This window comes from Pterocles gutturalis, unplaced genomic scaffold (assembly GCF_000699245.1).
Source record: "Pterocles gutturalis isolate BGI_N339 unplaced genomic scaffold, ASM69924v1 scaffold44560, whole genome shotgun sequence".
Lineage (NCBI taxonomy): Eukaryota > Metazoa > Chordata > Aves > Pterocliformes > Pteroclidae > Pterocles > Pterocles gutturalis.
In genome coordinates, this window is record NW_010142482.1 from 19,042 (window position 1) to 45,540 (window position 26,499).

General features: G+C 36.1%; 1 protein-coding gene across 2 annotated transcripts in view; it reads right to left on the reverse strand.

Moving 5' to 3' along the window:
- Positions 1-3,973: 3,973 nt before the first annotated feature.
- EFTUD1 (elongation factor Tu GTP binding domain containing 1) overlaps positions 3,974-26,499 on the reverse strand; it is a 71,987-nt gene continuing 49,461 nt past the window's right edge. The window contains exons 16-19 of one of the 2 annotated variants that reach the window (XM_010084366.1): positions 25,011-25,158; positions 20,619-21,622; positions 17,257-17,441; positions 3,974-4,533 (exon numbers count right to left, since the gene is read on the reverse strand). In XM_010084366.1, coding sequence (XP_010082668.1) covers positions 4,345-4,533; positions 17,257-17,441; positions 20,619-21,622; positions 25,011-25,158 — 1,526 coding nt within the window. In that variant the 3' untranslated portion in view covers positions 3,974-4,344. The remainder of the gene's footprint in view (positions 4,534-17,256; positions 17,442-20,618; positions 21,623-25,010; positions 25,159-26,499) is intronic. The other variant, XM_010084367.1, reaches the window with a different exon arrangement.

Below are 26,499 nucleotides of genomic sequence, written 5' to 3' on the forward strand. Positions count from 1 at the left end.
AGTTTCAACTCTTGAGTTTTCACAGGCAGTCTGGTAAGAACAAGAATCAAAATGAATCAGAAGCTATGTGGGAATTCAAATCAAGCATTAAAAAAAAATGGTGCTGACAAAATAATCCAGCTCATTCACATCCTCTCCCCCACATGCTCTTTTACATCTATTTCTGCTTCCAAAGGAAAGTAGGAAGAAGCACAGAAAACTCTACACAGCATTCTGAACCAAACTGTTAGAAAGGAGAAACCCTAATAGAAGAAGCAAAACCTTTAGATTCCCTGGCCAAAGAATTTAGGCTGATATGATCAGGGCCAGGAGAAAAGTCACCCGAATTCCCAGTTCGAGTCGTGCTGCCAAGTCACATTTTGGGAAGTTTTCAGTAGACCTGCAAACTTCTGTTCTTCAAGTTGTCTCATCTGCACATGGTACTTGTCTGGCACTAGGTTTATACATGAAGAAAAGTTCCAGACAGATATATTTGAAGAACACCTCTTTAATCAAGAGTGCTGTTTTACTCACAGAATTGCCAAGTACAGTGTATTTACCTCCTGTGTAAAGTAAGAGAAGGAAACCGATGTCCACTTTCTCATTTACACTGGAGATATTCCCCTCACCCAGTTTGTGGCAACAAAGGACAAGCAAGTACTTAGCAAAAGCTGAAGTTCTTTCATCCTCGTGGGCCTCAGGTAGTTGCACAAACAGGTGATTCCCTGCACGCACAGAAACAATTTTTCTCAGGCACGGCAGTATGCCAGGCCTGGCTGTACCAAACTCATTAGTTTAAGGTTCCCTTTTACTCCAGCCAACTGAAAGATCAACTAAAGATTCCTCAAGCAGCATTAAAGAATTTTCCTGCCCACAGCTTTCCATGAGAGGAATCTTGCTGCTTATTTGTCATCTATTGTAAAGCCTGACTTGACCCCCCTCTCTCCTCCTATCACTTGGAAGGACAACTCAAGAAGATTGCAAAGTACTTGAATTGTGCTGCTCACAACCTTCCTATAGACTTATTGTGGCTTTCTCCACGGATTTATAAACAAACACGATGCACAGAAAAGCAGAGGGTTCTACCATACACTGTAAGAAATGTAAAGGACACTGATGATTGCTTAACCAGACACAAATTGTTAAAAGAAGAGTTTCAACCCAAAACAATGGCCATTTCAATCCAAGAATTTTGCCAGGACCCCTCTGTTATCAGAGTAAGTATTCAATCTAATAAGGCGTTCCAAAATCACTTACAGCCAAAGCTTCCATGCTCTAAATTTATCAGAAGTACAGTGTACAGGTCAAATGTTACATGTTTTTCTCTTCTTTTTAGCACAGCAGCTGATGTTATGAAGGAGTGACACACTCTGTTTCCCTCAGAATAAGCTTCCAAATATTAGCGTCTCAAACAAGAAGATTTAGTTCCTAAGGTTAGTAGGGAGTCAAGAGATTGTATTCAGATTTAATTCAGGAACTACATTTTTGGTACAGAAATATTTTTGGTCTCTGGTGTCTCTGTCCTCATCAGCTGCAATACCGATGCTACAGCTAAAGTCCTAAACTTAAATGGAAAGAGGGGTAGGAAAGAAAAAACACAGCACAGGCTTCAGTTACACTTTGATTTCTCTTTTGGACTCCTGCTTTAAAATATATTTGAGGTTTGTTGAAAGAAAGAAAAAAATATGTGGGAAAAAAGTGATTAAACATCTAAAATTACTAGTGCTTGAGAAAATTAAAGATTTTTAAGGCAGGGAGACAAAAGAAGTTTGGCTAGAGACAAGAGAAGGGGACTTGCTGCCCACTGCTTGGTCTTTATTCTTCTCTGGGGAAATGTAGCTCTTTGTTTTTTCTTTCTACAAAGTGGAATCATTTGGATTATCATATGGCTTGCCCAGTGAACAGTTATCATTCTCTAAAAAATATTACCACATAGAAGCTGACTGTTGCTTTTACACATTCTAAGGAGCCTTGATTCCACTAAAGCCAACAGAGACAAATCACATCAACTGAGTGCTTAGTTTTCAGAAAGTTTAAAGTGTACTGAACATTTACACATATAAAATATTTTAAAAGCTGTGTATGCTTATTTTAAATATGCATTATATTTAGCAATAAAACTGGTAATGGAAAATGACAGCATACAATAGCTAACTCTCAATTAAATCTCTCTATGGCTTGCTCCATCAGCAAGTTATTTATCTCGCCTTGCAGAGACATTTACAAAATTATGTCATATTATTATGTATGTATAACAAAGCTGGGGAAAAACAGCTACATCAAGTTACTTTTTGAAGAATCCAGAGAAAAATGTTTAGGGATTCATGGCACATAAGCAATTAGATTATCTTCCCACTAGTAGCTCTTACTAAATAAAACAGATCTCAAATATTGCTGCTAGCACTTCTTGCATGTTGGTTTGATTTTATTCTGCTAGTTAGTGGAGTTTTTGCTCTTTAAAAATAATAGTGTTGCAAGATCCTGAATTAAATACCATCTTTAAGCTCTTTGAGATGCAATCAAAAAAATATGCCATAACAAAATATGAATGCTATTGCTAAATCTTTTAATACTTACCTTAATGCTCCTTCTGCTTACTCAAGTATAGTAGATACCGTTAACAATTACACAGTCATCTCTGTCCCTCTCTATGTCACCTATTCAAACACCTTTGTGACTGCAGGCCAGACATCCCTAACTCTATCTTGCATTCAGCTAGCAGGGTAGCTGCATTAGCCAAGATCTCATTACAAACATTTACGTCTTGACTGTTCTTTGCATGCTGCAGTAAGTTCCCCTGCCTTCCATGGCTACACCAGCTGGCAGTGCCCAAACTCTATGTTTGTTCAAGCTCTAATAGGGCTGCTCTTCAGACACCTCTTGCAAAACAACAGCCATTTATGGAACAACCTTCTAAGGAAGGCAAATATTGAATAATTCATAAATACAATCTTAAAAGGAAACATTTCCATAATGAAAGCAAACAAGCTGGAAAAGAAAAGGCTGCTATTTAAAATAAAAGTTAAGTATTCTACTTGTGAAACAAGCAACAGTTTTCTTTCCCATAAGAAGCAAAACTGATATGAGTAACTTCTGCCTGCTGCAGTAATTGACACACACAGAATATTTATGCAGAAAGACCAAGTAGGTGCTAAGGGAGTACAAGGCAATCACAACTTAAAGAAATTATTATATCCTGGAAAAAAAAAGACAAGCTGTTTGTATGGTTATTTGAAACAGAACTCTCTGCAATTAGCAAAGACAAGAGGTAGCAGAAAGTCAGCTGGCACAAGACTGAATGACTTATTTCCCATTCATTTAAGTAAATATTAGAAAAATCAAGGACATCTATCTATTCAGTCTTAACCTTCTAGAATTCTTGTCCTTTCCTTTTACAAAACTAAGCAGCCAAATGAGAAGATAATTCATACATCATGTTTCTCTTCTATCCAAGGTTTCCATTTTTCTTAACTAAAACTTACACCCTGTGAGGACTTTTTTTTCTGTTAGTCTTGGTCTGAATCATTTTGGAGCCTTCTGCATCCTAAACACCTGCAAACGGCAAGACATTTTGTATATTTTTGCAAGTGTTTTCCTTCACTGAATTCATGACAACAGGCTGAATGGGTAGAAATTTCTGCAAGAGTTTGCAAACACATATGATTGGCAGAGGTAGCTGTGTGCCTAGTTCAGAGACAGCTGCTCCCAGCTTAGGATAATCATATGAACTTTTTAATAAGATGTGTTCTAAGGAGGGGAAAAAAGACAATTCTTGCTTGGTTTGCAGTGCTTAGTCTTCCACACGTGGTATTTTTGCCCTCTGACTTAGGCAAGATACATTACATGAGGAACAGAGTAAAATCAATTGTTTAGAAACTCCTAATAGGCTGACAACTATTTGTATGTAGGTGACTATAGAAAGTACTGATGAGTAACAAAAATATTACAGAAATTAAAATCAATTTAAAAAACAAAGTCAAACACATTAAGGAACTAAATTCAGTGCATAGTTTATTTGCAACAAACTAGCTAACCAGCTCTAACTGTAATTACATCTTATAAATCAGAAAGAAACAGATTAAATTAGGAGTTCCAAATCCTGTGACAGAGAGTTCTAAAGGGCAGTGTTTTAAAAATTGAGACCAATTGCAATGAATATGCCTATATTTTATTTAAATAAATAAACTATTTTCTCTGTATAAAAGTTGGAAAGGCTTAAGTTTATTAAAACATAAGCCACAGACATTATAGCATGTAAGAAAAGTGGTGTCAAAGAACAAAGTTCCAATTAAATTTTGAATCTGCTGCATAGAAAATAATCCACCCGCACTTGGCTGTGCCAGGAGAAAAAGGAAGGAGACACAGCTACTTATTTCTACTGAGTGTTCTTTGCTTTTCAGCGTGCTCCACAATTTTTTCTTCTACATAAAGTCCCTTTCGCTTTCTTACTGCATTCATGTACTTGCGGGCCTGGTTCTCCGAGTCTGCCTTTTCCCCAAAGTGCAAATATTCTTCCTCAGTGGTTGGTACCCAGAATGGGTCACTTGAAATGATCTATAAAAAGAAAAAAGAAAAAAAAGTAGTACAAAGTTTTATTAGTACATTTCAGGTAATCAATCTCTGAAGTAGAGCAATATGAAAGTAGAGCAGATGGAGTTTTCTGGAAAGCCTGCAATTAACTATTTAAGCAGAAAACAAGAGTTAAGATATACTATGTAGCATTTGCCAAATGAAGCCCACAATAGCTTTTCAAATTCAGTTGCATTTATCTGCATACAATTTTTTTAAAGCAAATTCAATTACCAGTTAGCAAACAGTACCAAATAATGTTCAGAAAATTCTCAGTTTTCAAGAAGAATTCCTGATTTAGAATATTATCTATGATTTTATCAGAATTTATAAGAACTGAAGGTTTCTACTTCTTTCTGTGCCCTGTGTTCTTCAATCCCTATGAGTTGGACAGATGATTTAAAAAAAATCATTGTTTCTGGTGATAACATTTAGTAGAGCTGTTCTTGCAGCTTAATATCTCAGGGGCCCTCCTCTAGATGAGATTTCAGATCTAACATTATTAGAGGATAACAGTTCATCCTATATACCCCACACTTCTCAAACTACCATAGAAAGCATGCCAAAGATATAGTTACCTTATAAAGTTGTTAAAGCTCTCCTCATTTCATCCTGCACAGCAAAGCTACGACATTTTTAATTCTGCAGGAAAGTCTGAAGAGATATTTACTGTCTACCTTTGGACTATGTGATTTCACACAAATTCTAGGCTTTATGCTTAACTAGCTAGCCAAAGACAACAATTTATTCCGTTACTGTTAGTGACTCTCATACTACTTCAAGAAGTTTTAGGTTCCAAGTAAATGTTTTAAGATCTAAAGAAAAAGGAGGACCCCCTTTTCAATTTCAAGCTCCTAGGAATCCATCTCAGTTCTACTCATACGTTAAACTCTTGCAGGAACCAGAAATCACTAAGTCATTAACAGTGATCATCAAGTCTTAAGGTCATATAACATGTATGTGTAATCAAATCTGGGAAATGCCCCCTAGTGAACTGATGTCTGGGTGACCAACCAAAACTGCATAGGGTTATAGTCCCCAGATTTAACTTTCCTTCCCCACAATTAACTACAAAATACACTAAAAAGACTGTAATTAATGAGCATTAAGGAACTTAGTCAAAAATACCAAGCTCACCTTCCAAGAATGCTAAACATGAGCATTAGGAAGGGATAAATCTGACCACATTATGTTACTCAGATTCTGTTGTGAACTTCAAAAACACTTATTTCACTTACATGATTGTATTTCCTCACAAGATGCAGTTACAGGTAATATATTTTTACTAAAAAAAAAACCCCAAAGGTAATACTGTATCCATTTCTTAAACAAAATCCTCACAGAAAAAGGAGTGCAGACAAGTATTAGTTACTGTAAGAACTGTGATAGTTATGACAATAATCAAGGACAACACTCTATAATAATTTTGGAAATATATAATATGAGCATCAACATTAAGAACTGACAAGGATGGAACAAACTTCCCTAAACTACCAATTTTAGCTCAGTGTTATAAACCTTTTCTAGTACTATAACCTTTTTCTTCTGACAACTACTTTTCATTGCCATATTATATTTCAAACCAAGCAAAATTTCTTAAAGCTTAAGTTACACAAACTATCAGGAACAGGAATTTAAAAATAATGGCTTAAGATGGACAATTTTCCCCAGAAACATCAACAATTGTAAAGTCCTAATTTAGTACCCCATGTAAAATAACACCTAACACAATCAAACAAATTACACTTTATGGGGACTTAGGAAAATGACTATGGCAGAAGATGGCTATTTTGTATTAAGCAACACTGTAGCTTCAATCCTGCAAAACACTATGTTAGGTCCCTCAACCAACAAAAATAGTTCTACTTTGTTATAGTGAAGTATATGCATAGTCCTGGTAATTTAAGTGCAATATCACTCGTACTGAAAGTGACATCCAATCTCAGTTAGTTAGGTGGGAAATGACTACACATACGGTTGTCTGGCTGAAAACCAAAAGCAGATAGAGCTCAGAAATAAACAGTATGAACTTTATCTTTCCAAATATTTCTACATTTATTTTTAACATAAAAGGACTGTCTAACCATAGAAGAATCTACCCGAGTCATATTCATTCTGATGTCTTGTACAGGTCCTTATAACCAATGCCTAGAAACTTAAAGGTGATTCTTGACAGCTTACATCAATTAAAAAAAAAGAATGGTCCCCCTTCTTAGAGAGCTTGAAAGTTTTGACATTATTTTATGCACTATAAATAAAGAAAAGGGGCTGTGAAAACTACTGGGGTTTTTCCACCTTTTGAGCAAAAATTGCATGTTGACTTGATGAAGTTGTAGTGACATTCATACTGAACATCTTAATGATGGAAAAACACCAGGGACTTCCCCATTCATGATCTGCCTAAAGAGCTGAACACACAAAAAATTCGTAGTCCAAGAACATATGAATAAGAAAAGGTGATTCATGCTCAATGGATTTGCTCCAGACTGTACTGCTGAGGGGGATTATACAGCTACAAACTATGACAACTTAAAAGGCTGTTAACTTTAAGGTTTTTTTTAACATTAGCAAGAAATCTAACACCCAGAAGTTATACCCAGAAACAGTGAAACAGTGGTTCTTCAATAATGAATACAACAGAGGAGTCCAAAAGTATACAAAACTGAATTTACAGATCTAATCTACCTGTAAATATGAAGATAGTGTAGTGACAGATGCTTAAGAAAATCCCCAGGTTTGACAGACTGACTCTTTCAATAATTTATGAAAGACTTGTTCTACTATGAAAGACTTGTTCTACTAATGTTAACTGAAGTTTTGCTCTGGATACTTCTTCCACGGATGATAATTCTTTATGCTTCAACAGGTATCTCGAGCCCTCAGGAAAGCCGACATAACAGGAGGCTCACACGTATGCACTATTTAGTATTTAGTAGCCAGCAGGGATAAACCTGCAAACTTACTGCAGCACGGGGCTACAGAATCCTGAGTGAAACTTCTACTGCTACATGATGCGGAGCAGCACTGTAAAGAGACATAAATTAGGTTTCAAAAGCTAGCTCAGTACCCACAGGAACTAGCTTTGCTTCTCAACCCGTATAAATAATTCAGGCACAACGTACTGCTTCTAATGCAACTTACAGTGGCATTTGAAAATTTCTGTTAGAGGATTATGCCTATCTGAATGGTGCAAACACACTGCAAAAGAGGTTAATTAGAACACACCATTTGTATTACCACACCACAGCAAGTAAGGAGAAAGAGGAAGCCAGATCTACTGAGTCAGCTGGAACTTGGGGCATCAGCTGCGCATGTCCTTGAAGAAGTTGGTAAATAGCTGTGTTAATGTAATCCTAATGTAACTACACTGAGGTGTTATTGACACAGCGATACAAAAAAAAAAAAAAAAAAAAGTAGTTTTATTTTTTACAAGTTCTGATTCTGCAAGTGAAGATGAGAGCATAGATAAGACTGTTCCTCTTCCATTCACATCATATCAGTGGATCAAAGCAGATGCATATTAGCAGGTGGCATCCCCATACTCCGTGAACACAGTTCAAGCAAGCAGAAGGAAAAAAAAACCTGTTTCTGTATAATGCTCCAAAAGCTTTGTCATCAATTTGCTTACAATGGTAGCTGTCAGAATGGTGGGTCTGGGTTTCCTGAAATCAGAGCTGAGAAGCTTTTTAGCCCCTGAGCTATTGTTTGTATTCATGGGAACCACATAGGCATGACTCTGGAATCTGTGACAGAAACTCAGTTTTTGTTCAGATAGAGTCCTAAATGATTAATTAGATTCTAAGTGGACCAATACTTCTGCAATATGATGTAGCCATGTAACAGAGAGCATTTACTGTGGGATCCTGGAAGATCTACAGGATCCAAGCAGAAAAGACACCCCAAAACGTTATTTATTCTATGTTCATGTCACTTTTCATTTAAAGTTATGTAAATGTTTCCAAACACTATTTTTCTGTACAAAACAAAAATATATAGCCTAAGACTCATTTTTAAAACAGTAGTGTGATAGCATCTTAACAGTGCTTTTCCAAAAAAGTTACACTCCTAAACAAAAACTTTAATTGAAACAGAACTGGAAATTCAAAATACCATGCCGTTCACAGCTGAAAATCTTTAAATGACTCATGCAATTCAGTTAATCGTCTATCAAAGGTCTTTACTCTGCCTTTCCCTCATTCTGCCTGTGTGCCATGTGTGTCTGGGAACCATCGAGCAGGGTGACAAGCAAATTATCACAGACAAACTGTTTACACCCCAGGTATAATAGCCAAACGATGTTAAGAGTAACCACCAGTAGGGGAAACCCACTGTAAAACCAATGGTGTGATGCTATTGTTAGCAGTATGGTCAAGTATATTTTACAATGCCACCATGCTGTGTGTGACCAGACAACCAGACAATATAGCATATCTTTGCTCCAGGAACTTTTGCTTGGACTTGAGAATTTTTCTTTATAACCATAAACTAGGCACTTGCTTAGGCTTATTTAATATACAAAACCAGAATAATCAGATGGGGACAACAGCAGCTCTAACTGCAAACAACCCAGAATGAACACACCATTACTCCTCCAAAGCGTGCACCGCAAAGCAGCGAGACAGGTACTGCTTCCTAGTTAACACAACCAAGTATTTCCACACTACATCCACAAGGCTCTTCTGAAAACAATTGCTTTTAAACTGTGAATTACAAACCAAGATTTGTGTAGTGGATCAGTGGACTAACATTTACTCCATTAGAGAACAAGTGTTTTCTCTAAATGCCACTATATAAAACGCAATACAGTAAAATTAATTAGTGCATAGCAGTTGATACAATGCCTAAATCTGTTATCGCAAATCCAATTCTTAAGTGATGGAAATGGTCCTTAATAGTATTGTTTAACAATATCTTCATTGATCTACTTTATAAAAGTCTTGGGTGATATAATTTGTTTATGTATGATTATAAGCAAATCTCTAGAATTCCGTTACGCTTAAAAGAAAAAATAAATCAAATACATGCTGAAGAGCTTGTTCCATGGCTCGCTGCAGAACTGTGAGCCCAGTTTAAGTATAAATAAAACAGTGTTTATACTGAAGTCAGCTGGGATTAGGTATTTCAAAAAACATGAAGAGATTACTTCAAATACTTTAAGTGCAAGGGCATTCTTGAGAAAAAAAAAATCATTCTAAAGCAAGATGTTTCATTAAATATCACAACTATTCAAACCAACACCCCCCCAAAAAATCAAGTCTCATAAGACTTGTTTAGTAACAGCATGCGGAGTAGCATAGGCAAAACAGCTGTCATTTTCTTTCAGCCTAACAACCTACACATTAATTATTCAAACAATAAGTGCTTGTATCTTGATCAGAGACATGATCTGAATACCTGTAATAACTAATCCATAAAAATACAAATACTATGAGTGTACTGTGTTAATACTGAAAGACAATACAGTGTATAGTAAATTCTGCAAATGATTATGTAAGCTAATCAAACTTTTCAATAAGATTTGAGTTAGAACAGATCACTTCCAATTCAAGAGGACGTGGAATTTTAAGCCTTAATTTGAGGATGATTTATTATTTGCATTTTAGTGGCACCCAGATGGCTGATCTGGGTCCCATTGTCTAGTGTATTTCACAAAATGATGGTATGAAACAGTCTCTGCCTAAGGCATCCTAATTATACAAAACAAGGTTGAGAGCAGCATCAAAAGCAAACAGAAGGGATCTGCCTAGTTCATCCAAAAGGTCAGACAGATCTGGGAACACAGCCATGTTCCTGGTAGCATTTCCCCTACTGGTCCTTACTGCCTGATGAGGACAGAAAAATTATTTTGAGACAAATACAATCAGTGTGGAAAATGCTTTAGTTGGACCATGAATAGAAAGAGCAGTCTTACACTGTCCAATGAAGATTTTAAGACCAACAAGCAAAATTATGGCCTTTGTGAACTGCTTAATAAGAAATCCCAAGAACCACTAAATTCAGTGTGACTGGTTACTACCACAGGCAGCCCTTAGCAAACCAGGAAAAACATTATGCCAGCAGCTGTTTTTAAAAAAAAAAAATTCAAAAGAACTATTATGCACAATTTCAAAGATGATACAGGCTTCAGTGTATCAGAATCCTTTCTACCTTAGAAAAATTGATGCTTGAAAGATACTTCAAGAACATTCACAGTTCAAATGGTGTCCATCACTTAGTAATGACACAGACTGTGCAACTAAAAGGGTACAGCTGATATGCATGTCTTAGATGTCTGAAGCAACGCTGTCAAATAGAAATTACCTCTACCTTTCAGGTAAGATGACAGAACTTTGCAGAGGCTTATGTGAAATGTGACCTTGAAAAACTTATCTACTGGGTTTTCAGTAGTATGCTATAAAAGCGCTTCTGCACTGAGCATAACTTAATGGTGCAATGCCACTTGTGTACTGGCAGTGTGCTTCCAGAACAGAGAACACCAGGCAGGACACCCAGTAAGACTGAGGTCAGGTGGACTGGGGTTGCCTCTAAACAGTCCCTCATACATTTTTGGGATGTGGAGCAGGGGCAGTATGAAAAGTGATAGAGGCTAATTTCTTAACTACATTCCTCCTGTGACCTCAGATCCAGAAAGAGCTGTTATCTCAGTAAGTAAGCCCTTCCTTGAGTCTCAGAGACAGAGTAAAGCAGAGGTACCCAAGTGACTGGCCAACTCCTGTATTTAACCCAAACAGTTACAGAGTCAGGAAAGCAGCGCTGGCAGTGTGGCAGCACACCACCACCTAACACACATACCATGTTAGTGCCTGTACAGACAGGTAGCTTTTCCAAGTCATTCCTTACTTCCATATGAAAGGAAATATAGATCCTAGAGCAGTGCCGCAAGATGACATTTGGCCACTTCAAAAGCTCCACAGGAACAGCTGCTTCCCATCAGCCCCAGTTACAGAGCAGCGATGCTAGCCTATGACTAGGAGCTGCCACAACCTGTAATGCAGAGCAGTTTCAATACCACTTTTCAAGTGATTTCTGTACTGCAGTGGGGAAATACTTTCGCTCAGCAGCACACAACTGAAGAACAGGTAAAAACTCATTACTAGTTTTGCCCTTGTGCTTTCAAAGCAGCCAGGATCTCAGCCTGTCCTTGACAGAAACCACAATTTAAAATCTCAACGAAAGATTCTACAAGTCTGTCTCTTTTCTTGGTTGTTGTTTAACCAACTATGGAGACTTACTGGTTTCATAACAGGTATCTGTATACCTGTAAGCCTCTACAGGCCCCAAATGCTTCCTATTCAGAAAGGATGAGAATATTCTGTCTGTAGGTTCAGCATCTCCACTTTGCTGCACCCATTCCATCACAATGGAAAGCAGATATCACCTCCTTTCCTGTTTAGGAGTACGGAGTGACTGTGAGAAATGCTGAGCACCTGAAACACTTCCACAAAACATCATGCTGGGGATGAGGATTAAGCAGCAGAGAGCGGGAGGAGAAATAGCTACAATATGCTAAAGAATTTTACAGAAGCACCTACACATAAATAAAAACAAATCACAGTTATTTTGTTAAAGCACAAACTTCCACATTGTACCAAATACTTTGCGTACCAGCTTGCCTATTTTATAAATCGCTCATCTCTATACCACATCCTGAAAGAAAAAAAAAAAAAAAAAAACCAACAACTAATTTTCAGCCTCTCTTTTTACCAATTGCTTGACTACCTTGTAGTTATATCTTGGCTTTACAGAACACTGCCACTTTGCATGGCTACAGATCAATTTATGCATCAAACAAATAAACACAATACATCTTCTTCTCAAGATTATTATATATACTTTTATGCAGGCATTTAAAAGAAAGCATGAAAACAGATTACTCTCTTCATAATTAACTTTAAAAAAATCTCCAATTTTATTTCTCTCTGTATTCCTTAGAAGTATTTTCTCGCAACAGCTTGATTGTAAATTATAAGCTTTTGCAAAAACACAATATTAAAAAATAAAGAGCAAGCAAGAGTTATAAACCCAACAAAGAAGTTCAGTTATTTCGTAACCATAGCCATCTCGCAAAAGGTTCAAAAATCCAGAAAAGTATCAGATTCATAACTTTTAATCTTCTTTCAGAGACAGGGGATTTAAGGGGATACAGAATAACTTGTAGTCAAACTTTAGATGTTTAACCTACAGAGATGTATTAGAAGTGTAGAGTCCCTACAAAGTAAAACAAGCATCCAAAAGTATTTCACAATTCAGAGATCCCATTCACAATATATAAAGGGGACAGCAAAGGCCTTAAAATGCCTCAAGTCAGAGATGAGAACTCCTAACAAATATTGTCATAATGAACATTTACACATTTAGTTATAAAATAAACTCATACAAGTTTATTTTGGCTCAAGCACACATCCTTGTTTGTGTCTCAATCAGAGAGAGCTGAGCCTTTAGCTTTGACTTCAGCCAGTAGCTACAAACGGGAATTTGGGAACTGGAGAGAAAAGAGGAGACATGTGGCTCTACTGATGCATTTTTTCCTATTACTTAAGAAACATGTATCGAGAGGGAAAATTAAAGCCACACCACCATCACTTTTATTTACTATTTTAATAAGCTTCAGATGTCCTGGCCAACACAACGAGCTTTTCATATTTGAAAGGTTCCAGGTTACTCCTAGAATTCATTTACATGCCTAAGTGTCACTGGCATAATGATGTATGTAAAGTTACAGTTCAAACCTAGAAGAGATTCACAGATTCCTAGAATCTTTCCCATACTCTGCTTCCTGTTTAATGCAGACCCAACAAACTAATCCAGCAACTTCTATATTAAGTCCCCACCTTCTGAGTTGTAAAATGAAGGAAAGAATTAAAATTCCCCCATAATGCCCCCCAAGAATAAAAATCTGTCTAATAGCCAATCATAATGCAATTTAAAAGGTGCAAGTTAATAGGAATACACATGTCACAACTGTACAAGTGGACGTGTTCGCCAGTTTCCACACTTGCTGAGAATTCAATCAGCATCGGAGTTGAGCCACATGCATTATTTTTTCACTATAACACAGATTTCCCAAATGGGATTAGAGTTCCATTATTCTAAGTATTGTGCAATCACAAATACCTTTGTGTTCAAAGGCCCTTATATGATTAAGATAAAATGACATAACTGAGTGCAAGACATAACTGCAAAGAATCAAGAGAGAACAAAGGAAACACGCTCAGCCAAAAACATACACTAATTGAAGGTGCATTATTAATTCAAGTATAAAAAAGAATACAAGGGGTTCATAATTACCCCAAAGTTTTATATTTTAAACTAAGAATTCAGAAGAAAGTTTATTATTAAATCTAAGAAAATATGTCCAAGTAAACTCAATACACTTAACATTTGCCCAGGCACAAAGGAAAATACTTGACTATCCCACTAATGGCTACTTGATGTCATCTTCTACAGGCAGGAATAAATTGTATAAGCATAACAGAAGAAATTAATAAAAAAGGAGTATCTGACAAGATAGTCTTTGATACATGTATTGCTCCATTCCCTGGGGCTGGAGTAATCTGAATATACAAAACACATTCATTAACTGGAGAAAAAAAATGGTAATTTCATTTCCACAGAGACCAAAATGGCTCCATTTAAACGCAGGCTCTATCATTGACTTTCCTGTGTTTATGGTCTACAAATCATACTAATGAAATATAAGAACAATAAAAAAAATTTAATTCAAACCTCATTTCTTTAAACATACTTTATGTATGTGATTTCCATGAGATTAAGTGTTAAGAAGTTTAAAAATACCAAAAAGTGTATATTTCACTATTTGTGAAATGGGGATAATAACAAGTTAGAAGGAATCTGTGTAGAGAAATACACATGCCAGGTACTCAGCTAATGAGCCAAGCACACTGAGAAAAACACCACTAACAGAATTAATTCAGAATGGATTTGGATAGTACGCAATTAAAGCAGCAACAATACACTCAGTAACTTAGGAAATGCAAAACAAAACCAAGTAGCTACCACCTTCCCTTTCCATCTTGAGCACTAAGGAAAAATTAGTGTAAGATGACATAAACAGAGGTCACATCATATTAACAATGATACACTAAATATTGGGATTCAAATAAAATGCTGGTATTTATCCCGTACGTATGTGTGCCACCATAATTCATCAGTGACGCAGCACTGTCAAATTCAAGCCTAATACCTGATGAAACGGTTGGACTTGATAATCCTTGAGGTCTTTTCCAATCTTAATGAATTTATGATTCTACGAAACCTGACAGGGTTTTTTATTTATTTGGGGGTTTTGTTTTGTGTTTTAGCAGACTACTGAGAGAAAAAGAAACAGATAAAAGCTCTAGATATTTCTCATGTGATCTAAGACACAAAACTGTTTTTTCTGAATTCTCTGTCATACTACCACTAGAGATTCTGAAAATTGTATTTATTTAGCAATTCTGATGATGATGTGAGAGTAGAATGCACTCCCTCTGCCATCACTGCACAGAGCCAACATTGTTAGTAGCTTACTAAAAGGCTTATTTTGTGACAAAAATATGTGAGCATGAACTTTCAATGTGACAAAAAACCCAACCCTCCCCACTGACAGATTTGCCAGGTGGAAAGGTGACTGGCTTACGCTACATTTTACTGTACTAGCTGTACTTATAAACTCTCCTGAGGGTCAATTTTAGAAAATGCTGCCAGTTGTTCAAATCTCCCTCTCCTATGCATATGTATAATTATGTGTGAACATTTTCTTATGTGAAATTCGTAACATCTGACAGTGAACATATATGCCAAGGTGTGTGGATAGAAGGGAAGGTCAGAGAGGCAAGGGGTTTATGTTTTTGCTTAGTATCAGAGCACAGTAGCTACAAATCCTAAGGAAACTGGCACAAAACAATGGTTAGCTGGAATTAACATCCCTCTGACCGATATTCCTTTAGGGCACTGATATTGGGGCCATTCAGACAAAATACCAGTTACGCCACAAAACCTCACCAGCTGGACTTCAGATGAGAACAGACAAATCAGACAAAACTACTATATGCGATACTGCCAGCACTCATTGGTTTGAGGTACCTAATCTGTTCCTGGCTTGCACCTAGATCCCTATACATAATGCGTTTATGTTTTATCTATTTTTTGTGCATAAACCATCTATCGGGGTTTGCCTTTTTTTTTTTTTTTTTCTGTTTTTCATTCAGCGTAGCTCTGTTTTTCCCTTCTGTGGTTCTCTGTGAAGTCAGACATAGTTACAAGATTAAATGAATCAGTATTAATATTGAGGGAGGAGAGAGAAGTCCCTGGTCCACTGCACTGTCTGACACCAGTAAGGTACCATTGCCAAGGAAGACATAATGTACTTTTCTAAGTGTACTGTTTTCAAGGATTGTCAACTTTGTGATAGCACATGACTCAGCTGGTTTGCAGAGATCCTCTTCTATTAGCATCCACATAAAATTCCTGAGGCAGTTACAACAATGACTAACAACGAAATAGTGCTAGTTAAGTATTTAACAGTTACTACCTACTAGGACAATTTAGCTACAGGAAATGAGGAAGAATCCACACCACATGAAAAACAAGCACATACTTCAGAGAGAAACAGGGGTAAACTGGTCATAGTTGGCAACGGCATGGAGTATTACAGACCTCAAAAATCTGTAGTTGTTTGTACTCAGAAACTTGACATTTGAGGTCACAAAATAAATCAGAAGATGAAATAAAAACAAACAAAAAAACATTTCCAAAAGTTTCTATAGTTCTAACACCAAATAAAGGAACACCTGACTTAAAACAAAACAGAAAAACCTAGACTTTAGTTATTTCAAAAATTTAATGGGAAAAGCTTATACCCACTCACTGTGGCCCTTAAACCCATTTTTAGCTCCTTCAGTGGAGTCTTCTGAGGAGCCCTACAGTGAAGGTTTGTCTTGAACAAGGAATTTAAACAAAAAACTTTACAGCTTTTTGCATTTCTCCTTGAAGATCTACTTACTATCCACATCACAGGAACAAAATACAGTGCACTCTCAGCTGATGACACTCCTTATCAGCTTTTCCACTTGCATGTTTTCTTTACACCTTCGCTTTCACCTCTTAATTTCTTTAAGTGACAAAGGTGACCAAAGGGAATGATTTCGAGGACACCTCCACCTACTATCACTTAATTTTGAAAGAATGAAATGTATTCCCTTTCCCTTGAAGTATGAAAATATATGTTGACTTGGAATATATAAGGACAAAAAAAGCCCCCCAACCCTAAGTATCTGCTAATCCCTAAAAAGTTAACTTTCATATGCATTAGATTTGTTGTTACATTTTCTATTAGTGGTAGGTTGGGACTTTTTGTGGGGTTTTTTTTTCCACTCCCCAAATAAGCTTACCAGAGAACTCATTTTAAAAAGCACATAAAATAAAGGAAAACACATTTATGAAGAATCAATTTCATTTGTGAAGGACTTACTTTCTATTGAAATAAAAAAATCATCCCATCTAAACACAATATAAATAAATTTCTGAACAGCATATCTAGAAAAGCAAGTAAGACTAATATAAAGCTACTTTTTTTCCTCTTCATTTAAAAAAATGAATTAATCAAATGTCTTGACCAAAACTTAACCTTTTCCGCTTATTATTCCAGTCTGCCACATCTACAGGAAATAGATTGCCAAAACAGATGGAGTGAATAGATATTTTTACCTCCCAGTGGCTGAACACCAGCTGCGGACTGGCCAGGCCACTGGTCCTCTTCCTGATTTCATCAGCAAAACCAAAGCTTTCTGCTACTGGCAGGACTGCCTTAATAATAAACACATCCGTCCCCTCTTTCATCTCCTCCTGTAACACTCTGCCTTCTCGTTTGGACAAGACAGCATACACACGACCTGCAAAGATACAGTTTTGATGAGCTTACCAATATATTTATATTCTGTGTCATGAAGAGAAATACATAAATATTTATTTAGGAAACTTTAGCATCAATAAAAATATTTTGTTAACATAACTAAGCAATTTAAAGTCTATGGAAATTTCAGTTAGTCTAGAAAATTCTGAGATATGAAATAGGCATATCGCAGCACAGCTCACAATTCAGTAACTGTTTTAAAATGCAAGCTTAAACATTGCAAAAGAGCATCACATTGTGGTCACTGTACATATGCTGTGTATGTTCCACACTGTATATATTAAAGCCATTTGTTAAAGCAAGTAAATTCAAAACCACTTTATAGGTTATTAATGTTATAATTCACAATATTTATTTTACTAATTGTTTTAAGTAGGACTTAGAAAATTTTGCACACATATTAAGGAGATAAGTAAGGTAACATTTATCACAAAGCATTTTAGATGCACATATTTTATGGCCATAATTCACTGAAGATTATTCTTTGAAAACATGAAAGCTGGAAGAAAATTTATGGCTTACTAAATGGTTTCTAGGTACATGTATTTCATCCAAGCAGCCTGGAGTATTGTCTCAGTTAATGCTATCACAAAGAACTTGTAAAAGGTCTTCAGTTACACCACTATGGGCAGACTGCAGTATACTGAAGAAATACTGGTTCAACCTCTAAACTAAGTAGTTGAATGAATTTAGCAGCATCAATCAGCAAGAATACTGTAAGACTGTTCTATTCAAAATAGTTAACACAGTTATTTTGAAAATATGGTACTACTTCAAAAACAACTTCAAGGTTCTGAAAAATACAGAATAATAATGTGAGTCTATTACGCACAGACAAGATGTATGAAGTCCAGCCCCTTAAAATGCATGTTTTCATGAATTGATGTGAACTGTCCCCTAAAATGCTGTGTTCTAAAATTTTAATAACTTTCTTTTTTAAAAAATAAAGACATAAGAAGTGCTATCAAAATCCAAAACCAAAGGCTACAATAGTCTGGTAAAGTCCTTTTGCAGCTAAGTTTCACTGACATCAGCAAAATGAAAAGACAGTCTAGCTTTCAGTCTCCAGAACACAAAAGAGAGAAGGGAAGAGGAGATCAAAAGATAGGAATATCAACAGGCAAAAGCTAATAATAGTTAAACATGTTATAATAGTTCAGAACATTCTTCAGCTTTTGGGAGTTTACACACAAACTCCATAAAGGAGGAGTGTGTAAAAATTGATTTTTCTAGAGAACTAACTGTAGGAACGAGATGCTCAAAGTACAACCCACTAGGAAACACTGGGTGTAAGCAGGACCCAGGTCTAAACCCAAGGACTGTTACATGGGCCATGTATGAGCTTGCAACACATTTCCGCATTCCTCTCTCCTTGTTCCTCTCCTCAGCTCCAGTTCAGTTTAATTGTCAGAAAAGTCTGATGGAAAAAGCTTTATATACTGAGACAATGAACATAAATTCTTCTTCCTCTGAAGCTAAAATCTTAGAAACAGGCAGACAATATGAAGATATATCAAACTCAATATATGGAAAATCAACTGAAAGAATTAAAGTTACAGAAGCCAGTTTATCACATGTCAACTGCCAAGTCTTACTGGATAGCATACATGCTCTTCACTTCGCCTAATGAGGATGTAATTTATTAGCTTAAACGTCCATAATCAAAATTAAACCCACGAATTTGTCATGAACTAAGTGCATGTCCATGGTTATTGACACACAACTCACATTCATTAGACTGGATTAATTTGCTTGCATGTCCAATTCCTAAATTACACTAACTTAAAAAAAAATATATATGTGCATTAGAGAGACATGTTTCCATTTGGTTTTATGGCCCAACTGATGAGTCGATGCGTGTTAATCACTATAAACAATCATGCTTTTTTGTCAGTAGGCATTTTCAAAAACTGCAATTTATACAGTGGTTTTGTGGTTTGAAAATTGGTATCTTGCTCATAGCTTGACCTAGAGATTCAGAAGTATGGTGCTGATGTGCTCCTGGAACACTAATGTGTAATGCTACAAAATCTTATTTTGATGGGCATTCTTAAATGTTAAAAAATAATTAAAGGTAGTTAAAAAATGCAGAAGTTCCATGTCGTAGTAAACTGTAGTTTATGGTAATATGCTAATAAGTTTACCACAGGACACCTTTTACCAGGCCTGCTAAGGAGTACCTCCAAAAAAGAACAGGATCGTGCATCTGGACAAAACAATTGCTCACTCAAAGGCATTTCTTTTCACTACATACAATTGTACATTTTGCTGTTCAGACCAATTTGTTTTTTATAACTGCTATCATTATGCTTGTGTGCACAACAATTAAGACTTTTACAACAAATAACCAAATATTTAGTAATTTTATGTAGGATATACTATAATTTCTGTCATGAGCAGTATAGTCAAAGTAAATTTGATGATAGCTTAAAGGCAATGGAAGTTAGTTTCAAATAAAATCTTGGTGCATTGGATCAGATTCAGTGTGCAAGCAGCTCCCATGGAAAACTCCAAGAACGAATGTTATGGGAAGTTCAGAGGTATTGTAAGTAGGTCATAAAAACAAGTTTAAGTAGGTGTAAGCAATAAGGCAATATAAGTGACACGAATTTGGTATGCACTGGGTTTACAAAGTGAGCAACTTGCACACCAGAAGGATTCAGATACTATTAAAAAAATATAAAAATCTACCAACTGGACTGTAACAATAATTTAAGATTCTTTCTTTTTCCTGACTTCACTTCTATATTGATTATTAAATTAACTTAAAACATCTTGAAATGGCATTAACAAAGATTCTGCACTCATTTTACAAACAGCATAGGTTTTCTCATCTCTTCATTGAAATAATGCTTAATTATAAGGCACAATGTTGATATGGAATTTTAGTGAATTTGATATTACAAAAATTTCATAAGAGGCAACATTTTGCATCTTGCACTTCCAAAAAAGTGTAGCATTGTTACTTATGCACATTTCAGATAAGCAAGAAGAATGCTAAATTTTCATTCACAATAGTATAAATACCACAAGCATCAGAGAGTCTCTGTCAAAACCTTTAATCAAGTTATACTGTCTGATTCAGTCTAATTTATAAAATCTCACCTTGGACTTCAGAAAGCAAATTATTTACAAAGGTTTAGTTTGTTTGTCTTACCTAAAACTTCTGCAGTAGCCATAATTTCACATGTGTACATTGCTGCCATAAGTCTCTGTGGTTTTGCTTGCAAAGCATAACGACAAGCTTCCTTCATGGTGGCAATCAGTTGCCCAGAGAAGGGACCATAACAATCTGCAAGTAAAACTTCTCCCTTGTGTTTACTAATTTTCTCAGGAGATTTTGGAACACTTTGACTGCTGTCCTGGTGTTCACTGGCACTGCAAACTTCATCACTGCCACTGCTTGTTAGAGTAGCATCTTGATTTTGTTTATGTTCTATGGCATCGCATTCCCCTGAATCCTGACTACTAGTTGACAGCATCTCTCCAACTTTATTAATTTCCCATTTTTCCACTGTAAAACAAACACCCATGAGGGGTTCTTCACACATGGGACCTGAAAGGGTAGCCAGCTGAAATCCGCTTACTATGCTATTGTCAAAGTCTCTGTATTTACTCCCTTCTTTCACAGTGTTCCCAAGGCACTGCCACACAGACCTTTTATAGCCCTCAAAATTATATAACAAAATATTAGGCCCACACTTCCGTGGTCCAAATGACCAGATTTGATCAACAGCATTTCTCCACTTTCTTCCCTGCAGATTTTGCTCCAACTTCTGTTTGAATTCCTTGATCCTGTCAAGAGTCTTCTGATTTATCTCATGGGTTTTTTTATCTTCATTCAGGGATGTGTTGAGCTGCTCCATAGTTCGAATTAAGTCACTGTTTTCTTCAAGAAGTCGAGTTACCTCCTCAGGAAGCGGCATTGCTCTTACACTGAGAGTAGCTTGTTTATTTGGAGTAGATATTGTAACAAGTCCATCTGAATCAACCTGAATTCCCTCAGGAATTTTATTTTGGTCCTCTTTTGTTTGGTGTATGACAGCAACTTTCTGCTGTTTTCCTATTTCTTCATTCACCATATCAACTTTTGGAGGTCTTGTTATTGTCTCTCGGAATGGTATAATAGGTGCTGATACACTAATCTGTACCTTTGCAAACCTATAAAATAAAGTTTAAAAGTTAGTTTAAAATTTAAAAAATACTTTCAAACTTGAGGAGGAGGGAGGGATGGTAGTGCAATGGCCTTAACATCATCATGAATAAATCTGATTGCAACACGAGGGGCAAGGGGAAGACTGACCAGGATTATCTGACAATCCAACTACAATAGTCCCTGAACTGAAAACGATTAAGGTCCAGGAAAGCATTATGGTTACTTTTTTTTTCCCCCCCCACTCTTCCCCAGACATCTGCTCTAGGCCACACTGCTGGAGACATGATACTGAGCAAGACGGACACCCTGTTTGAACCAGTACACAGCTGTTCTTACTGTGAGATGCTCTGAAAAGATAAAGCACTAGGTAAACCAAACAGGCTTTTGTAAAGGAGTGTGGAGCCACAATATTCTAGAACCTTGTGGGTTCAGATCAAATTCTCTGCAGCTAGGAGCACTGGGAGAGCTGATATTCCCATTTTCCTCCATTCTTCTGTTACAGCAGATTCAAATCTGTGCACAATACTGTGCTGCCCGTGCACAGGAAACTGGCGCTGCAGCACAGAAGCAGAAAGAGAATTAATGTAGGGGAAAAACAGCCCCTGGGGATTTCATATTGTGCTTAGCTAGTGGAAACCTTAACCACTATTCTCCTTGCAAACCTAAAGAATCATTCAGAATTGTGACCTTGTAACAAATGTAAATACACAAGGCACAATTCTGAAGGTAGAAGTCAATGACTGCCTACATCCAAATGCCTTTAAGTCAGCTTGAGGAAGGGAACAAATTTCAAGTGAAATAGCTACTCCTGAGTATCACCAGAGGTGCATACTCACTATAGAATCATGTCAGATAATTATTTCACGTATAGACCTGTAATTAGTAGCTGTCTTTTCTCTCCTCCAAGTTCAGAGTTGTGTATGCTTCTTAACCACTCATGAGGTCTGAACAGGTTCGTTAAATGACCACAAAAGGACTAAATTTCCTAAGTTCTGGTAAATTTTGGCAAAGTCATAAAAAAGTTGCAGAGGAAAAGCAAATGTAATTTTAAGTTTTACTTCCATGGGAGTCAAAACCAGATCTATCCTTTTTGCAGTTTTCCCACGCACTTGAATTATACTAAAAAAAAACCAAATAAAAAACCCCACACCACCATCTTCATTCTCTTTGTTTCTCATTCTGAACAGGGTAATTTAATCCCCTCATGCTTAGTATTTGCAAGGCTCTTTGGACATAAAGTTCTAAAAATTTCTATTGTAAAATGCAGAAGATAAAACATTCAAAGTTAAAAGGTCTGATTTATTACTCTATTCAAAAAGAGCTAATTAAGAAGAAAAAAATTTAAAAAATAGTGAAATCAAAAAGAACATCCATAGTTAATCATTTAGATAAACATGGATGACTGATCTTTTATTTGTTTCCATGTCTCTTCACATCTTCGAAAATAAGCATTACTTGAACATAATTCTCTAAATACACACTGGGAAAGCTACAATTAAATATATGTCTTTGAAAAAGTCTGATTAAAATCTTGACAAAGACAATTCAGTGCAGTTTCAACTCAGCAGAACCTCCTCAGTTGCTGTAATTACTCAAAAAATGGCAACTCTTCCAATCTGAGTTGATACAGTTATGATAGATGCTAAGATCAGAATCCTGCTCCACTACTTCAAGTGTGACTTCAGAATTTTGAATTACCTTTCCCAGTATTTTTGGGGAAAAACTTGTGGGTCACACTTTAAGGATATTATACACTGTCTCAATCCCTAGTTCAGAATTATTCCTAACTACACGCACTTAGGAGGAGTCAAATATCTTTAAAGAAATACACAGAGCTAATATAACTAACATTTCAGACCACAACTTTTTCTCTTCACACTTCAACAGTTCACTGAAACAAACCTACCACATGGAATCGATGAGGACTGCTGCAAGACATGGACCCCATTCTTCACTTTTCCTTCCACAAAATGGGGAGAGAAGGAAGGGACTATTCTTGTCCCAGGAGCTAGTATGTGAGGGATGGCAGCTAATACATGCTAAGTCCTCAGAGATGGTTAGAAGGAGCATGAGCTAGTAAGCACATTTGCTCCCAACTCCTTTCAGTATCCAAGTGAGGAAGAAAAGCCATCATGAACCATATGTCAAGTCCAAGTGGGCCAATCATGGGAGCCCTGCTACTCTGTGCCCTCAGGTGTTTCTTGTTTCTGCTTATGATGCTATAAAGCACAAAGTCTTTATGTGCTTTGGTAGTTTGAAACACTGACATTTTCTTGAGTAATACAGGTAAGGGACACAAAATGGTCACTCTTGACCGGTTACAGTTCTCTTAACAAAAGCCAAATTAGATAACAACTCAGGAAAAAAGACAAAATTATGTTTATAAAAGAAAAGGTTAGGAACATAAATATATGGACTGCTGCTAGCTGCTCACTATAACCCTATTTCCCCATCACATAGCTTTTACTTTATTTCTTTTTCTTTTTTTTTTTTTTTTTCAGATTTAGGCATTTAGACATCTATGCAGACTGCAGCTGAAGACAGGTGCAATCAGTTTTGTTCTATTTAGCATGTTACATTCAACTGATGTTTATCAACAAATAATACTAGGCTTTTAAAAGTGGTACAAATGTGTTGCACTAAGTTGTAATGAGGATAACCATTAAAACATACATCCCATTTTACAAGTGATCCAGTCTAACTTCCATAAGAAGTGATCATTGTCTGATATTAACTGGAATATGGGCACAGGAAGACAGACATTCAACCATCCATCATCAGGTTTGCTTTTGGTTTAGACAGAAAAGGACAGTAAATGCATGTGGACAGAAGTATCAGAAATTTCTTACTAAATGAAGTTATAGGAAAGGACTGTTTCAGACAACTGTTCTACCATAAGAAATATTAGAAGTACTAAAGGTATGCATTTATGCCTGCAGAAAATACTGTTAATGAGTAAGAGAATAGATCAACATTAAAAAAAAAAAAATCAATGTGAAGAGCAAAGGAACAGGATTGCCTGTGCCCATACAATTTTTGGCCTTGTTGCTTTCTTATTTTTGAGAGTTCTTTTATCAGACATGATTCCCCTCACAGTTTTTATTTTTTACAAATGGTACATTACATTCTTAATTGGACCTCTGAACCTACTGCAATTTATTATTTCTAGAAAGTACCCAAAAGTCATATAAGATGTACAAAAGTGATGGCTTCTGCCCAACTGCAGGTAATTTTATAGCTACAAAAAGGTATATTTTTTGATCCAATGGTAAAATCTGTTTGTGCATAAAACTTCGATTTTATGAGACTATAAAGCAAAGATATGCATCTGACAAAGAAACAGAACAGACACCTACTGAACTAAAAATATTTTCTGTTCCTTGCCCCTCTAACCTTTCTTTCAGGTCATCCAAGCAACGCTGAAGATGAACTTCTCCTGCTGTCACTAGCACATGCTCTCCTGTCTCCTGGATTAAAACTTGGACACAGGGATCAGCTTGGTTTAAAAGCTTCATTCCTCTGACCAGCTGAGGCATATCACCTGGCAATTAATTAAATAAGTAATTAAATAAGGTAATTAAATAAGGTACTATTAACAAAGAAATGCTGAAGAAGGAATACCTGACATAGTATATATTTTAAAAGGGAAATAGTAACACGAATTTTTATGGAAGTCTAAACAGAAATACATATTTTGGGAATACTCAAAAACTTTCAGCTAAGTTCTGAGGTCTTTCTGTGGGCAGATTTCTGCTTATGAGTCATAGAGTGGTACGGTTTAAGAGCAGCAACTGAAGACAAGCTATACTCGTAATTTATCACCAAGAATTTATGTAGTGATGATAAAATTCACACTATATAATCATAACGATGGTACACATTTGAATGGATTGCACGTTCGTTTTACATAGTTTTACAATAGGTTTAGTATAACAAGCTATCGACTATGATGATATCTATGATGATATCTTGCTTCCTATATACAATTAACTACAGATACAGCTCATAAACAGCTCACAACCAATAAAAAAATTCAATGTTATTGATATGAAATGATTACAAATTTCAGGATTTCACTCCTCATTTTCACAAATTATCAACAGATATAACCTTTCTTATTTATTACAACTGTTTAAAGTAATCTTTCAGTAAATAACTGTATTTATTTGCAATCTTTCATGGCTAAGTGTAGCAACCTGTAAATTGCTAACGCTTAAAATGCTCCAAAGACATAAATAATAAGATGTTAAATTTACTAAAATAAAAGCCAAATTATTCCATATGGATTAATTAGAAGGCATAAGAGCGAATGAAGCACAGGAAGGACTCAAACTAGCTGAAAGCCACTGAAAAGTTTTAATGCTATTACAACCTGAAAAGGGGAAAAATCATGAATGTGAGAGCTTTTCAATGAAACAAAAAACACAGCTGTCCCCAAAATGAAGGTGTTTAAAAAGAGTTGCCTTAAAGTTGATGAAGAATGAACAACCACAGCTGAGTCAAATTTGGCTAGATGACATCAAAGCTATGCATAAACACTTCATGTCAGCAGCCTTTCACTATTAATACAATTTTTAAAAAATTAACTACAATTCCTTTTTCTTATTTTACATATGGGGTAAAGAATAGCCATGGGCTTTCTAGGAATGCGTATTCATATTCAGAAGGAAGAGTGACATTAAACTTGTCATTCTCTTGGAGACTATTAAAAGAAATATGATATTGTATAGTTAATGCTAAGCTTGTAAGGGTGTAACAGAAAAGAATCCTTGAAAGCCAGACATAAAAATAAACAAAAAGTGGAAAAATCAGTTTTAGTTCATATGGCCAACACGGTTGAACAAAGACTTTTAACCTTGTCTTCTGCATTTAAGCCCACTGA